At 36.6% G+C, this 18,572-nt stretch overlaps 1 protein-coding gene across 4 annotated transcripts in view; it reads left to right on the top strand.

Moving 5' to 3' along the window:
- LOC125225692 (band 4.1-like protein 4) overlaps positions 1 to 18,572 on the top strand; it is a 116,286-nt gene that overhangs the window by 56,919 nt on the left and 40,795 nt on the right. For all 4 annotated transcript variants that reach the window (XM_048129523.1, XM_048129524.1, XM_048129522.1 and 1 more), the window contains exons 2-5: positions 1,359 to 1,466; positions 11,236 to 11,340; positions 11,804 to 11,925; positions 15,584 to 15,681. In XM_048129523.1, the coding sequence (XP_047985480.1) occupies positions 1,380 to 1,466; positions 11,236 to 11,340; positions 11,804 to 11,925; positions 15,584 to 15,681 (412 nt within the window). In that variant the 5' untranslated portion in view covers positions 1,359 to 1,379. The remainder of the gene's footprint in view (positions 1 to 1,358; positions 1,467 to 11,235; positions 11,341 to 11,803; positions 11,926 to 15,583; positions 15,682 to 18,572) is intronic.

Genomic DNA, 18,572 nt, shown 5'->3' with positions numbered 1-18,572 from the left:
TCAGGTTCAAAAGTAGCCATTTCACGTTCCAATTCCTATTTTTCGTTTTCCAAACATTCATTACGAACGCGGTCCTCCCTGTTACTTTAACGTACGAAAAACCTTTTCGAGATCACAAAAAACCCGCCGAATCGAATACGCCTATTAGGGAGGGCGCTGCTACTAATTAAAACAAAATTGTTAAAACACACCCACCCTGCGCTCTCCCCGACTAACTTTTAACGAGTATATATTTGGTTTCGACCAACCCTTTGGTGATTTTACTATTGAGTCTGACTGCAAATCCAAATAACTCCGTAATTGACTGCAAACAACTTCTGGCTTTGGTCAGAATACTGGGATTTGTATAAGCTACCTGCAAGGGTTTTAATTTGCCCTAAAGCGCAAAATGCATACCGAATTTATGCAGTTTCGTGTTATCTAGTAAATAGCCTGGATTTATGCTTGAAACGTACTCTCGAACAGAAGTTAAATTATAACTAGGATGTTTATATTTGACTTTATTTTTGCTGATTTACTTAAACTCCATGCTGCTGCACTAAATGCTACACTATTCTATGGAACAACAGTTCCTTGATAACTCGACAGGTTCTGAATCAAATAGACTTAAAGACTAAAAAGGGGAGCACGATACACGTTTTTTAATCTCCAAACGAGCAAAAGTACCTTGAGAGTGTTTCAAATAGTATTAGGCAATTATTTTAATCACTCAAATCAAGATGTTAGGTGGTCAAAAATAGTTTATTTTATATGTAGATATCGGAGCTTTGTTTCGGAGAGCAAAGAAAGAAGTCAAAAAGGACCACATCTCTCAAAATCGTCGGCAACTCGCATTTATAGGTAACACCTCTGTATTTGCTGAAATCCAAAATCTACGGTAACTGCTTACCATCATCAGGCAAGCTATATGTTTACCACCGACGTGGTATAAAAACCGGCCAAGAGCGTGTCGGGCCACGCTCAGTGTAGGGTTCCGTAGTTTTCCTTATTTTTCTCAAAAACTACTAAACCTATCAAGTTCAAAACAATTTTCCTAGAAAGTATTTATAAAGTTCTACTTTTGTGATTTTTTTCATATTTTTTAAACATATGGTTCAAAAGTTAGAGGGGGGGGACGCCCTTTTTTTTCCTTTAGGAGCGATTATTTCCGAAAATATAAATATTATCAAAAAACGATGTTAGTAAACCCTTATTCATTTTTAAATACCTATCCAACAACGGAACCCTAAAAAGGAGCCATTATTGAAACTATAAGTATCTAAGTTTTTGACAAACCTTGGATATTTCAAGGACTCCAAATGGAATACCAAACACAAATTATTGAACATGTTGGTAATATTTGTTATATGTTGTTGCAGGGCGCAGGCGCACGCAGCAGGATGATGGACTGCCTGTGCCCCGCGCCGCGCACGCTGGCCTGCCGCGTGGTGTTACTGGACGAGCGAGAACTGCTCCACGAAATACAGGTAATCATATCGCATATCGTCAGTACTTACTTTCAAAAAATATCGTATCTCACACTACATATTACTCAAAGTTAAAACGCTGTAACTCTATCATCATCATCCTCCTTGCGTTGTTCACGTTCACCACGGCTCATGTGAGCCTGGGGTTCGCTTTGACAAGTAATCCCAAGATTCGGCGTAGGCACTAGTTTTTACGAAAGTGACTGCCATCTGACCTTCAAACCCGAAGGGTAAACTAGACCTTATTGGAATTAGTCCGGTTTCCCCACGATGTTTTCCTTCACCGAAAAGCGACTGACAAATATCAAATGACATTTCGCACATAAAGTTGCACAGTCGCTCACGCCGCAACTCTATATGCATTCCATACATACTTACTACATTTTTATTTTCATTGACCGAAGGAGATACAAGTTTTTTTCAAGGTAGTGACGATATGGTAATGTCGTTAACTCATCGCAACCTTGTTTACAGTACATGCTACTACTCAGTACATTTTCAAAAATTAATTATGGGGAAAACAATAGAACATACGGATATTAATATGCCTATATGTAATATATCAAGCTTAACATATAAATAAAAATATGTATTCCATAATTGTATGGATATCAAATAAATCGTAGGTAAACGTGACGAAATATACTAAGCCAATCAGACAAGTTCGTACACCTTATTATTCGCCAACCCTACCTAATATTGTTTTCTCTCCCCATACAAAACCCAAACCATCAAACCGAGGCGATAATCCCAGCGTTACGTTACAATTGAAAACAACTTCACTCTTCTCTGCGATGACTTCGATTACCGCTCCTAGTAGGAGCGTCGAAAATTGGCCGGGGATTATTTCGAAATTCAACCTTTGCCACCTCGTCCCGGCGGACGCTGGCGGTATTTTCAATTTCCCTTGTATGAAACAACGCGTGAATTTTTTCTCGGATTCCCTTCCCTTACTTTTGAAGTGCAGCAGCTATTCCGAGACGAATTATTTGAAGTACACCCAGGGGCTCGAGGAAGGTCTTTTATATGCGAGACTCGGGTCCAAGGTGCGGACGATGAATTCACTGAATCGTACGTCGACTCTATGAATATTAAATTCTATTTGGCTGGTATTGTCGCCGCGCAGTGAATGTGAGAGTGGCTGACTCCCGCCGCCGCCGTCGCTCGAGCCTCACTATCGGCCAATTATGCTCTCCCAGCTGGCTCATCATCGCGCCCCGATAGCGATTATTCCTTCCACTTGTTGAATGCCGTCCCATATCTAAAGCTTCCCTAACACTTTCCACTCTCGCGACGGAAACTTTGTTAAAACTTTTTCCAAAGCTGAGATAAGTTATGGCTCCAAAAACACCCTCGTCCGCCGAGGAATAATGGCCGCCTCTATCGACCTCACACACAATGTCTATTATCTTCAAACTCCTGCCAACTTGGAAATATACAGCCGCCGACTTCGAACGAATACCGGCCAGTTACTCTGTCATAACCGTAAACAAGGACGGAATTTGTCCTAGAAATGCTTTTGTTTGGCATGCATGGATCCTCAACTTACACGTCAAACAAATTCCCCAGAAAATATATTGAGGCCAGACTCATCCAATTTGGGTAAAGTGAAAGCGACGAGAATGCGACATTTTATCCTAAATTGTATGGGTATTTTAGATAAATCGCCTTTCTTCCCTCAGTTTTCCATCTACAAAGGGACATTTGTCTTAAACGGATCTAACAAAAACTTTTCTCTTTTCACACATCCAATATCCAATAAAATATCGTGATTTGTTATTCACAGCTCTCAGCTAGTAGGTAAGTTTGCGGATTTTATTTCCGCTTCAAACTTTGTAAAACTGATTTATTTTATTTAGCTGTATTCCCTTAATTTATTATATTTACTTACCCCTATCAGAATGCGTACTAAAATCTATTATTGTATCATAAATGAACCAAATTAATTTTAAAGCTTATACATATCTAAAAATACGTAGATTACCTAATGTAATCTTCATGTAAAATTAGTTTCAAAATAATTACATATTCACATTAAAAAATAATACAAAATTCACCGAATCAGTGAAGTTTCATCGATTATAGGTGATCGAATTTGAGGAATAGCGGAACGTGTAATTGTGTGCGCTGGCGGTTTTATTACGTTTATTACCGAAGATTACAGCCGCAGCCGACGATCGCTCTGTCGGCCGGCGCCGCACAAGAACTAGGCTGTTCCAATCACTTGCCAACCTCAGGTGAGCGCTAATCTGAGTGCAACATTTATAAATTATAAGTAAATACAAGAAGATTTGCACTCAATTTAAGATGCCAGTAAAAAACGTTATATAAATATTGGAAATCATAATATGTACTCTGGCAAATGATTTAAAATTTTGCGAGTCCAACAACAACCAACTGAAACAGCACGCGCCGGCTGGACTACAAAATGGTCGTAAACGCTTAGGAAAGTCAAAGAGAATGGATGTAGAGGATTATTGTCAAAGTGAATTTAGAATCACAGTGCATTTCCTGCCCACTTTTAGAACATCAGTTAGAAATTTTAAATATCAGTTTTTTTTATTAAGCTGATATGTCCAAAAGTGTAACTGTGTCGCCATCTGATCGAGCACACATTTTTCTTGGTGTTTCCGACGAACTTTTTTATTTTAGACTTTATTTATCTTATACAGTTATTATATTTGGTAAAGTATAGCAAATTCATCCCAAGAGTCTTGATTTAATTTTTCTTCCTAAAGCCCCATTTAGATGGTACGAGTTTCTCGCCTCGAACATACGATTATCGAAGTACGAGAAAAAATATCGTATCATGTAAACTATGCGTACGATATCGCACGGGAGGAGGCGATAATCGCCTCGCCTTAGATGTTTGTATGTCTCCGTGTAAACAAAGCCCGTATGCGAGAATCGTATACGAGTTTATGCGCTACTCAGTCGAAATAAATTTTCTTTACCAGAAACAGGAATCATGTAAATCATGGTATTTTTATATTTATAGCTAACTCTCAGTAACTGCTAAGACCAAAAATAAATTAGGGTTATCATTATCAATATTATACCCCTAGAGTTAATGTTTACTGGCATTTTACCCCATATGGGGTATAATGCTATCATTTAAAATAAATCTTATCTAGGTATATTCTATGTTCAATTATATCCTAAACCTAATCGCAACAATCGCAACCATGATCTTACTATATAGATAACGCTACGGTCGAATTAATTATTTTCCCTATTATACAGTTATTATTTAAACCGTCATAAATAATTTATAGTGTTTTTAAAGTTATTGGGTACTATTCAACTTAAATTCAAATAAATCCAAAGTAAATTGTATCCAATATTATAAAAAAGCATATAGTATATGTGTTTTTAATTAATTAATTAGCAAGTAAGCACGCAAGTTGACAGGAAAAACTCGCATGAAAATCGGTTCGCTCCGATTCGTGCGATAATCGCACGTTCGAGAAGAAAATGTCATACGAGAACCGGTTTAGACGAGTCGAGAAATGTTAATGGAAATATCTCCAGAAAATTCAACTCTCCGTCTAAACTATTTCGCCAGGCGATAATCGCCTGGCGAGTATCGCATACGATACTCGTATGCGAGTTTTTATTTCTCGCACGAGTGTAAACGTTTTCGTACGATAAACAAACATCAAAGGCGAGGCGATTATCGCCTCCTCCCGTGCGATATCGTACGCATAGTTTACATGATACGATATTTTTTCTCGTACTTCGATAATCGTACGTCCGAGGCGAGAAACTCGTACCATCTACACCGTGTCCAATAAGTCCGAATACTCACATTTTACCTCAGTTCTAAAGATATAGGGATCACAGGCCATCAAATTCTTATTTAAACTAAAGAGTATATTCCTCTTAATAAAATACAAGCACAAAGTACATGAAATTTCCGAAGTGTCTAAGAAAAACAAAGAGGTAAAGTGCTAACAAAATACTTGCTCGGCACGCAGGTGACGAGTCATTTTTTAAAAGGAGAATCTGTATGTGATAAAACAGACGCCACGTGTCCAAAATAAACTATTATGGGTACCGAGGATAGATAACGTTCCGGGCAACTAGAAAAATGTGCCTAGGTTCCAGAGCTCGCCATCGGCCCAGGTGTGGGATGCAGTATGTAAGCGAGGTAAACTACCTTCAGTACTTACAGATAAAAGCGTTAAAATCAACGTTTTTTTCTTTAAAACCAAGGTTTTGGAGAAAAAAATGCCTTAAAGTTAAAAAGAATGCTTGGGAATGAGTATCATGTGTCCCAACAAGACGCACCTCCAATACATTCGGCAAATGGTATTCTAGCGTAGTTTCAGACTAATTTGGCAGTTTTTTATCCGAAATATGAGTGGCCACCCAGGCCTCCAGGTTTAAGCGTATTAGACTATTTTGTATGGTCATACATGCTTTGAAGGCTAAATTTTTATAAAATCATAAACCTAGATCATTTCAAAAAGGTTATCGAGAGTATTTGGGATGAAATGTGAAGAAAACTGTGCGTGCCGCGTGTGATCCGTTTGAGAAGCGTTTGAGGCTGGTAAACAAGTTAATGCTGGAGTTATTCCAAAACATTTGTTGTGAATGTAGTAAATAAGAGTGCCATTCATAAAATATAATAATAATGTAGTAACTATTTGTTCATTTTGTTTTATTGGCTATTTTTGCTGTATTCAAACTTATTGGACACGGTGTAAATGGGGCTTTAAATATGTATCTATCTTTATGTATGATAGTGCGGGGCGGATTTTTTAAGATATTACTAGAGGTCACTGAATAACAAAAGCCTGTTTAACAACAGCTTGATTCAAGCTTTCTAATGTGAATTCAATCTACAAAATAATGAAACCGTTGCCAGGAAATTGAATTAATTAAAAGTAAAAGTTAATTAATTTTTGACAATCTTTCGCTGTGCCACTTTGAGGAAAAAAGATTCCTATTTATCCTTCTTTTGAACCAAGCCAGGGACAATACATAGGTACTTGAATACAATTTCTTCCTTACACAGTATTTACGGTTTTAATGGAAATGTAAAAGATAATATTGCTAATAATAAGCTACTTGTAATTATTGCCTATAATTTTGATTTCAATCGAGATGCTACTTTAATTATTGGCAGTCTTAATTGAAAATAGAAAGCAGGTACCTAATTGATTTATTAATATAACATTATTATTCGTCAAGCGTTAGCTTCCTCTAACTTTTATATGTATATGCCTCGTACTAGTAATTGCGTATTACTTGAAGATAGTTTTACTACAATTAATTTCCTAAAAAACTGAAAGAAGAAGTTTCAGTAGCAGTAATAATTATGATTAAGCTTCCAATTTGAAGTAAGTACTTTTATAGATCATGTCGTATTGTGTCGCTTAACTTTAAACTCGGGTAAATCCATTCTGCTATCCATGCTGCTTTAATGGACTTACCCGAGTTTAAAGTTAAGCGACACATTTGACTTTGCGCATCATCGTCCGTGATTGACACGACCTACATTGTATACTGGTAAAATACAAAGAAGCTTAATTAGCTTGTAAGCATAGACTAAAAGTGTAATAAAAAGGAAACTATCTAGATGTCAGACATAAAAGCAAGGCAAATAAAGCTTTGTCGGACTTTTCTAGCAGAGCTGTTTTTATTTGACTCAAACACTAGACGGGAAGGGAAGATAAGGAATTGCGCAGCAATTTATGAAGCGAGCCTAGTGTCGGCGACAACGCGATGGCTCGCCATTGTTGTATTGCAGCAAATTGACTCTGCAGAGTTTCACGGTCTGCTGCCTAGGGCTGCACTACTACTTGTGTTTCATTGATGCCGTCCTTTAACTTCCCATCGCGTTCGTATTTCTTTTCAATTACGGATTTTTCAGACGCAGTTTTGTGACCTCCAGATGCAAGGGTTTAAATAAATACTTAGCTTTAAGCAATATACATATAACAATGGCAATAACAATGGGAAAACCGATGTAGAGAACAAATCAAATTATTTTATTAAATATATATAAATTATAGACTGAAATAGATACCATATACTAAAGAAAAACGATCAAGCCCACTGGTGGCGAAGCCGGAAATGGAACCCGGGTCTCCAGCTATCGCGGCTGACGTGCTAAACCGTTACACCACCTCGACCGCCGAGGTACCCGTCAAAATTTCGAGGTGTAACGGTTTAGCACATCAGCTGCGATAGCTGGAGACCCGGGTTCGATTCCCGGCTTCGCCACTTTTTGGACTTTTTGGTTCGCCACTTCGGCTTGGTCGCTTTTTTACTGTATGGTATCTATTTCAGTTTATAATGGGAAAACTTGTTATAAAATAGGTGCATTCGTGCATATAGAAATTACCAAAAAATATAGATTGAAGCATTGTATCAGTAAGTAATACAAATTTATATTTATTGGTAATTTTAGAAAATTTGAATCTATTAATATCATCGTCTTCGTCTCCCTATTTATAAATTGACAAATTAATGAAGTGAAGCGAATAAAGCATTTCATAAATTAACTGTATTAAAGCCCAGCAAATTACATCTTTATTGTTCTCAATTCCCACGTTCAACTGAGAGAATTCTGAATTTATTTTATTTTCGAATGTTTATTTACCTTTCAGCTTCAGACGCTATCTTCATAATTTTGCTTTCACAATTTTCCTGACATTAGAATTGGAAACATCGGGGTTGAATTTTTATGCAAATCCAAACATTTGTACAGATGCGGAAACGAAATTAGCCCGGCTTATCTCTGCGACACAGATGCCAGCGTACTCATGCGCTGACCGAGACTACTTCTGGGAAACATAACTAACTTGTTTATGTTTAACGTTTCTCGTCGTATGAGTTAAGCTGATTTAATTGGTTCAATTTAGTCTGATTATCTCAACTTGATTCCAGGTTGAGAAAATGTTTGTAGAGGCAGGAGGTAGGTACACAGTAATAGGTGTATGTGGTATGTAATGTATGGAAAGGGCAGTGAGCGGCCGGAGCCGAGCGCCCGCGGGAGGTAGATCGCGTGCACCGCCGTACATACCGCGACTGCCGGCACTTTTTAAAATCGTTTGTTATTTTTCGACCCGAACGTACGTTGGGAGCAAACGCGCTCTGTTATTAAATCATTTATTATTCAACCCAACGAACTGTTTCGCAATTTTCCCACAAACTCGGAGGCTTATGTACAAGCAAATACAGCTCTTGCGGATACCTACTTGTGCTGCATCTGTTATTGTTGCGTGCATTATTGTTGCATATCGTGGATGTGAAGAGAGCTCGTCTTAATTACGTACCTATTCCGGTACCCTTAGCTACAAACTTGTCGCATTAACAAAAATATCTGTAACGGAATTATCGCAGCTACATAAGTATTCTTATGCACGTAGGCCTTATATGTATAGTATACCTACTGTATAAAAGGTTAGCTATTTAGATTTAAATTCTAGGTATTTATTTAGGTAACAACATCTTGAACACATGAATTTTTGTCTTTTTCTTTCATTGTGTTTTCTTTTCTTCGTCTACGAGTATTTCCCTTCGAACTGTTGCTTTTGTTGGTTTGTTCTTTTGTTCCAATCTATCCATGTATGTAAAGAAAAACAACTGGCATGTAATAATGCCTTTACCAACATGAATATAATTTTTATTTTGGCATTGCTTAGTGGACATAAAAAAAAACCTTCCAAAATGAGTTAGTGGTAGGTCCAAACTACCAGCAGGCCTAGCACATGATGGCCGCGGGAATATGTCGCCGCGGGATAGACTACCTGTCCTTATGTCATTAATACAATTAGACAAAGACGTGTCATCTATCTCGCGGCGACATACTCCCGCGGCCATCATGTGCTAGGCCTACAGGTATCGGTTAAACGCAAACATCCCATTTTCCCACATCAGGTCATCGGCCTGATCTTTCAAAAAGCACGAACATTAATTTTAGAAGAAACAAAAGGCAGTTAGTAATTTCGCGGTTCGTTTTTATACTAATTCTAGAGTAGTTATCGCGTCATGGGCACATCTCGGCGCGCATTCCAACTTTGGTGAGCGAGTCGAGGTTTTAGTTTAACCAGAGTACATGAAACTACTCAAGCTTCGGTGCTACTTTTGGCAATTACGGGGTTGAAAGAAAACAGAACTGTGGCAGGTTGCCTTGCCCATCGCCCACATCAGAGTGGAACCCATAGCTCACCGGCGATTTCTGCGACACTCAAGGGCCACCGCCTTTCCTCTTAACCAGGCACCACACGGGGAATAATATGCTATCAATATTTAAGGGTTCTTACACTGGTTAAGGCTCACTCCTCAGTATTTGAATGGATTGGAATGCCACAGTTACGCGCACACGCATCGCGCGACCGTGCGCGTGAGACCAGCGCGCTCATTATAGTGTCCACTACTGGTCTTACTGGTCCATCAATGGGATCGCGTGCGAATTACCCTAATTGTGGAAAGCCCGGCTTCGGAAATGCAAATTGGAGATAGTTACGTGCCGATACCGTGGGATATTAATATTCGGCTCTCGTGCGTCCTCGCTTTCTAATGTGTTACTAAATCGATGAGCTTTTGAAAAACATTTTTTAAAGTAAATGAAGATTATTCTATATTCTGTCTATCTATAACGATAGTACTCTTTATTATACTGTGCAGTAAGTACTAGTATTAGTAGTTACAATATATGTCAGTCGTATTCAAGCACTGCTCTGAATATTCCAAATTTGGTTTGAAGTAAATATTATTTAATTAAATTCAGTGTTGCCTACAGCCTACTTTGTACTTTTTATTTCTCAGTCAAATTGTTATTTCTTTATTTCTTAACCTAAACGGTAGAAATATTTAAGACTGTGCATCGAATGTTCCCCGTTTATTTTAGTTGTGAACTTTTTTTCATTGCATAAGTAGTTTTCTCGCAGTGCGAAACAAAAGGAAGAAAGATGAAAGTTAGCATCTAACCGTTTTCATATTCATTTTATCCTGAAAGTTACGTAACTAAGCAGTAATGAAAACAGAAAGTCCAGAGTGAACCCAAGAGTAACGAAGATCTCGTTCCAGACGTTTAAATTTATGACTTCAAACGTAAAGTTATTTGAAGAAACAACAGGGAAATGGAATTGCGAACAGTTAGTATTCAGTTAAGGCAAAGATAATGGATATAGAGAGTGAGAGTGCATTTATTGTCATCTCTATGTAGGGTTACAACTTTTACAACATCCGGTTTTTCTTAACTTGGTATGTCTTAAACTTGCTAAATATAATCAGTGGCGTCATCTAAATGACTTTTGACCAAAGGTATGATGCGATCTGAACGAACGTATTTATCTTATACGAAGTTATATCTCTGGTTAAGGGAACAGTTCCGAGACTTTTGTACCGCCCCGAGCAGATATAAATCTCTTGTTAGAAAATTACCCAAGAACAAACGACTCTTCTAATACCTCATTACTCGGCTTTAAAACCGTTTAGTTACCATGGTGTTTGTATTCGTAGTGCTCGTAATTATTTATACATTTCATCACGTTTATAAAGATGGTAATATCGTTATGACCCCAGCTCACTTTAGCAGAGGTTTTTAGCAGAAATGTTATTTTAATTTTCGTTTACAATAAGTACCTACTATGAAATCAAACCTTTTTATAAGTTAGGTAAACTTCATTATACCTATCTAAACTCTGCTGGAAAAATACTAAGTAGTTGCCTTTAAAAGTGATTAAAAGCTCTTTATAGCTAGCTTACTTTACACATGTTTTCAATATTGTTAACGTCTATTGTTTTGTTACAGGATAATAGTACGGGGCAGGCACTATTGGACGTGGTTTTCCGGCATCTAGATCTCTTGGAAACAGCCTACTTTGGCCTGCGTTACGTTGACCAGGACAACCAAACTGTAAGTTGGAAATTATTAACTCGCGCAAAAAATCGTTAATAGGTAAATGTGCTCATTAGTCTCATTACAAAAATATACGGGTTTTGAACCCAAGATTATCGGCTTCGTCGGCACAATCACACTCAGATTTATTGACAATGAATGAATATATTAAAGTGTCATCTACTGGGATAAATACTGTCCAGGACTGCTGATTTTTCCTTAAAGTCGCCGTCAATAGAATTCGTGAACAATGTAAACAAACCTTGTAGTCAAAATATCTTTAATTTCCATTCTAACTCATCAGATACTGGCTAAATCCATGTGTTATTTAATCAATTCTTATCACATTATGATCCCCAACCTTTAACATAATAAAATTGTGCTAGAATATTGATATTTAATAGAATGGTTTGTTTACATTGTTGACAATTTCTATTGACGGCGACTTTAGATATTGTATTTGACGCATTGTTGTCAACAGCATTGGCTGGACGCCGGAAAGCGTCTGCGTCGGCAACTACGCGGATCTGACCCGCACACCTTCTACTTCGGAGTCAAGTTCTACGCAGCTGACCCTTGCAAGCTATTGGAGGAAATCACGAGGTATTTACTAAGATAATTTAAGATTTCATTACTTACATACAATATATTTAACTCAACCTTTGAAGCCTTACAATATGTATAATATTCACTTTACATTTTCGTTAGACGCTTATTTTATGTTTGTACGAGAATGATAACCGAATTTAAAAGAGCTTGATGTACCCCAACCTTTTCACGTTTTCCGCGAAGGGTTTCGATAAACTTCCAAAGCTACGCCCACAGTACTTATTAACAAAATATTACCAGCAACAGTATGTACCTATAGCTTTCATTAAAATGAATAAATAGCAAAATTCAAGCGAGAAGAGCTCTTTCATCTTTAAACTACCTATTTGAATTCAGAGATAGTAAATCATTTTGAAGATAGAAACATAATAAATTCAATTTCATCTTCTTCACTTCTAAGTTTTGAAGAGCAAAGACATTAGAATGTACCTTTTAGGTACTTAATATTGTTCCTTTTAACTATTTACTTTGTTTTATTAATTAACGTACAAGAACGCAAAGAATTTCAATACAACAACAACATGTATAACCGAAAACCTTATTTACGTATCTTTGACGAGGCTATGGTTGAGCGCGTAAAGTTTTAAAAGTTTAATTAAAAACCTTACAGTGTTCTCATTTGTTTAGGAAAATTTTATGTTTGCATAAATAGATGTTTCCTGATACTTAACTGTAAGCTCTGATATAAAAACCAGTTTGAGGAGTCATCTTGTACCACTACTGACCCGTATAGTTGCGTATATACCTACATATTTTGGTTATTATACTCGTAAAATGGCCGGCCGAAACCGCTAACTGTGCTCTTGAATAATAAATGATCGGACTACATTAATATTTAATGCGGCAGCTATATTTGTTTTATCGTAGTGCTTTTCATTTATGTATCAATAAAATTTACACATGTTAACGATTTTCATGTACGAAAACTAGTATACATATTTAATAAGATGGATTTATTTGAAACGACATTTACTAGTTTCCATTCATAGCACCATATCTGTGACACGTGGGCTATAAAAACATCTGAAGTACAAAAAAAATATCGTAAACCATAAAATATACGAGAATACAAATGCGAATTTGCCTAACACGAGCTTACGAGGAATTATTCGTATGCTGATAATAATATGTGGCAGACAGGATAGAAACTATAAAAGACATCTGCGCTTCACGCTACTCAGCACTTTGCCATCACCTCGGACCCTCTCGGGTATTATTAAACCTACTTATACGTCGTGTTATGAAAGTTCACATGTAGGTATTTTACTATGAACTTTGTCCTTTGGGGTTACTTTATATTTTGACCCTAAATGTTAGTTACTTGCTCTAATCCAAAATAGGTTAAAACGATTAATAGTACTTAACCTTTCGACAGAATTTCTAAAATACTGATATACAATTTAAAAAAAAAGATATTTCACCTTACTATTGAAAAAGTCAAGTTTAAAAAGACATGTGTTCGCTTAGATCGAAATTTGAACAAACGTATTTCATATAGTGCGAAAAGGACGGCCTGAAGTTATATCGTTTATCACGCGACCGTGCTTGCCTGCCTGATGAGGGTTATGTATCTTTGAAAATGTAGGCACTTATAAACACTCGTACGGCTCAACTCTTAGTCCATTAACTTTATCGGTTCGACGAAATGTAAGCAGACATTGAGTAGTGCGACGTGGGCCCGCCGGGTCCATAAACCAAACAGTTATTTAGAGCCAGATAGATTGCGCACGAGAGGGATCGCTCCCGTGTCCACATGCGTGGCTTCGGTTAGGTTAGGAATTACGTCATTGGCAAACCACGCATGACGACTGATCCGCTACAACCATAAGGCACATATGTTCTTGGCAGTTAGTAAAATGTGCGATATTAAAAAAAATATTAAAGTGATGTCAAAAAGCTAAGTCCTAGTATCAAGCAAATGCAATGACTGGAAGTAACGATTTGGAATTAAAAATAAAATAAAATTATTGATTATAAACAAAATTACTTTCGATTTTTCATATAAATACAAGCATCCGACGTTCCTCTTATTAACAATTATGTCATATTTCACGATAAAAAATATGAGTAAAATGAACTAATACATGAATTAAATATGGAACAGTAAAGTAAACCTCATTAATACATAACACTTACAAGTCTGGTTTAAGTGCACACATCAAGTACTAAAGTGCCACCTACTTTAACAACCGTAGTTTTATTGCTGACTGCAAAATTTTATGACTAAAATAAATTACAATGCGGGTGCGCTATAACTTGTGAGTAACTCGTAAACCCCCGTACAACAAAGGTTTAATAGAAACCCCAAATTAATAAAATACTTTCCTAATAGAATTCTAAAAAAATGCACAAAAGGGAGTTTCCGTTTTGATTTGTCGTTAGAACGTGGGCTGTTAATTTCTTTTTCTCATTTGTATTTTTTAAGGCAAGGTTCTAATTTCTGGTTTCCCTTTTACCTCGAAAGTTTTACTCTCAACAATGCCAAAATTGAAGGCAGTTAAGTGGAATATTTGAGAGTATTCATTATACTTTATTTCCACGTAGGCTTGCTGCGGGAATTGAAATGTTTTATTAAAATTTCGTTATTACGACGTCCGCCGCCTCGTGTTAGGGCTGCTGCGAGGTAACGTCTTCCTGTAGATGCTTTAGATAAGAGCCACATTTAAAACTCGAACTTTTTTACAGTAATGCTCTTTTAATATTTAATCTCGCATTAAGGGCTGTGTTTCCTTAGATCTTTTTTACTAAGCGCAATACCAGAAGGAGAAAAATGAGTTACAAATTAATTCTATCTCTCATTTAATTATCTTGAAGCAACTTTAACAAGCATTCCAAGCGTAACTTTCTATGCATTTTTCTTTGAGAAAAATCGCTTTTAATTTTCTTATTGCTTCTGTCTTTACATTTAGGAATGGCAGGGGTAGCTTAGTTACCTATTACTATTTACTGCACGGTCGAAAAGTGGGGTGTAAATATTGGCATCCCGTGAATGGGTACTACACACATATATCTAAATATTTGCGGCAAATCGGATTTATTTGCGCCTTAGCTTATCGTTTTTACCACAGAACTATATTTAGATAGAAGAAACAAGTTCATCTATTTGTATAGGGGCCGAGCGTGTCAAATTTTGTACTGAAGTTGTTTCTTGCCTGTAATTTTAAATATGTCTCAGGCTCTTGATTGTTCATAATTTTTGTGTTGTTGTAATTGAATATCACGTAACGAGGCATTTTTTATGTTTTGATTGACTTCAACTTACAAAAATTGACGCCCGAAAGCTGCAAGCTGCGATTAAAGACGGACAACTCAGTGGATTTCACTGAGTTCATTTGACACGCTAAGTAGATACGTTTGCTTGATCTATGGTATATATGACATCTGTGGTTTTTACGGATTTTAACATTTGATCGAAGTATTTAAAAGTACGATAGGTTACAAACATAACATGTTTGACTTGTATTAACCGGGATATAGACCGGGACCGGGAGATATTTCGACGCAGTTGCATGCATCATGATCACGGAAAACTCTTCAAAACTCTTATAACATGTTTGGTTAAATCGTTTAAGTATAAGTAGTTGTAGGTATATTATACAAACTCGTATGATTAGTTATGTAACGTGCAAGTAACAACATATACGTTGTGCAGGTACCAGTTGTTCCTGCAAGTGAAGCAAGACGTGCTCCGCGGCCGGCTGCCCGTCAACTTCGACCTCGCCGCCGAGCTGGCTGCCTTTGTGTTACAGTGTGAGTATTGCATTTATATCGCCTATCACTTCCAATGTTGTCACCTGTGTGCGTAGCCGAATGCACAAACGCTCACGATAATATCTCTTTCGCTATCTATCTCTATCGCTCTTGCGTATTGGCGGGACGGAGCCTGCAGACTACATTTCTGCGGCGTTTCGCGTCGCAGAAATGCCATACTAGTCATAGGGCTTACGGCGAAATTATGGGCAAAAGCTGCACTTTATGCAGAAAGCAAGCCACTTTGCACAGTGATACTAGGGACCAATACAAACGTTTTCATCCGAGGAAACACGATTTTCATCCACTAGAATTCAAGATGGCGGACATTTTCCAAAATGGCGGCCGCATATTTTTAAAAATTTATAGAATCGTAACGGCTGGACCGATTTAGATGGTTGGGGTGTCTATCGCATCGTATTGAATCTTTCATTAATATAAAAAAATTAAGTCATAAAAAAATTAAGATGGCGGCCGAATAATAAGAAAAATATGAAAATTTGAAACATTTTTTTTCATTCTCGTGCAATTTACCAATAAATTTTCTATGATATGGCCCCATTTTTATGTATTTAAATTAAACCTGATAATATTATCTACATAATAAAATAAAAATCATGAAAATCCGTTGAGTGGTTTTTGAACTATACTCATTTGAAATGGAGCGCGCGGATTTGAAAGACGTTTTCGCACGTGATGTAAACAATTTTGGAATCATAACGGCTGCACCGATTTTAATGGTTGGGGTAGCTATCAGTTTGTATTAAAACATTTATTTATATAAAAATTAAAATCATTTAAAAAATAAAGATGGCGGCCAAATAATAAAAAAAATATGAAATTTACAATTTTTTTTTATTCTCACGAATATTACAAATAGTTTTTCTACCATATGGTCACATTTTTATTTATTTAAATAAAATCTGATATTAACATCTGGATAATAAAACAAAAAACATTAAAATCCGTTCAGTAGTTTTTGAACTATACGCAATGAAAATGAAGCGCGCGGGTTTGAAAGACGTCTTTGCACTTGATATGTGATGCATCGTATCGTTTGGTACCGCTATACACGCAAAACTGATTATTTATTTTGGTCACAACTTACTATCTATATTACTATTCAGAATCAATGTTTTTAGTATTTATATACATTATTAGTTTTTTATTCCGAGTTTAGGTATATTTAGACAACCCCCGTAAACTTGACCATCACATAATTTTTATTTTAATACATAAATTTAATAGCAATTGTCCTTTCCGAGGACTCCAGAGATAATTTTCGACAACTTCTGTAGGGGGCTACGAAAACATATATTAATACAAAACATATTTTTTGCTTCTCGTCTAGGTTATACTGAAAGATTAAAGAGATACAAAATAATATCAAACAAGGAAATAATGATAACATAATAATTTATAATATCATTTTTGCAAAATACTTTTTATTTTGGCAGATCCCTTTGCAAATATAACATTATTAATACATTGCATTATTTGCATTGCGCCGCGCAGGGTAATAGACCCACAACACGTACAGCGTATTGTTTCGCAGCCTTTTTCACAACCGCAATTGTCCAAGTATACATATTCATACCATACAGACCGAGTCACTTGAATAGCCTCACCCCTAAATTTTGAAATTTCTGTATAAATGTGTACGAATATTACTTTCATAATAGTCTTAATTTGACTTCACGCGCAGTGCATTACGATACAAGACAAAACATGTTCGAACCTGCACTGGAACACCGCGCCCCGTGCCGGCGCGTCATTTTGTCCGCGTCACATGATTAGCCTCAGTGATATTCGAACATTACTCGCGTGCGTTTGATTCGGTTTTTTGGTTGCAATTCTTCAATTAAGCGTTGAATATTACGTATATATTATTTTTTAAGTCTTATTTTATTGTTTAGCTACCATGGGTCGTGGTCGAAAATTAACTGAAATAGAAAGAGAAAAAGTGAATTTTTATTTAGATCAGAAATTATCTCACCGTGAAATAGCAATTAAAATTGGCCGCAGTCCTAAAGTAATTAATAATTATGTGAAAAATAAAGAAAACTATGGAAAAAACTATAAAGGTCGTAAAAAAATTGGCTACTTCGTCACGTGAACGTCGGCTTATTTTACGTGCAGCATCTAATTCTTCCAAGACAGCGCGACAAATCGCGAATGAAGTTAACACTAGCGCATCACTGTCTACCGTGCGACGCATTATAAAGTCATCCTCATACCTTAAACGGAAGAAAATCAAGAGGAAACCTCATTTGCGCGACCGGCATCAAAAAGCCCGATTGTTATTTGCCAGAATGCATATGTCTTGGACAAATGAATGGCGTAAAGTTGTTTTCAGTGACGAAAAAAAATTCAATTTAGATGGTCCAGATGGCTATTCATATTATTTTCACGATCTAAGAAAAGAAGAGCAAGTGTTGTCACGTCGTCATTCAGGTGGTGGCTCAGTTATGGTATGGGGGGCGATTTCTTATAACGGACCTATTCCAATTTCAATTCTCAGAGGCAAACAAAGTTCAGCATTATATACTAATCTATTAGAAGACAAGAAAAAAGATATTCGCAAAATTATTAAACTTCGGAACTGGATTTTCCAACACGATAATGCATCTATACATGCGTCACGTGAAACAAAAGCTTGGTTTCAAAAAAATAAAATTGAAGTTTTAGATTGGCCATCTAACTCTCCGGACCTGAATATTATGGAAAATGTTTGGGGCTATCTATCTCGCCAGATATTTGCCGGTGGACGCCAGTTTAATAGCTGCGCAGATCTTGAACAAGAAATTCATAATCACTGGGATAATTTGAACCAAAATTACATTAATTCATTATATGACTCTATTCCCGGACGTATTTTTGAAGTTATCAAA

The sequence above is a fragment of the Leguminivora glycinivorella genome, chromosome 4 (assembly GCF_023078275.1).
Source record: "Leguminivora glycinivorella isolate SPB_JAAS2020 chromosome 4, LegGlyc_1.1, whole genome shotgun sequence".
NCBI classification, from domain to species: domain Eukaryota; kingdom Metazoa; phylum Arthropoda; class Insecta; order Lepidoptera; family Tortricidae; genus Leguminivora; species Leguminivora glycinivorella.
Note: the sequence above shows the minus strand (reverse complement) of the source record. Positions and strands in the feature narration are given on the sequence as shown.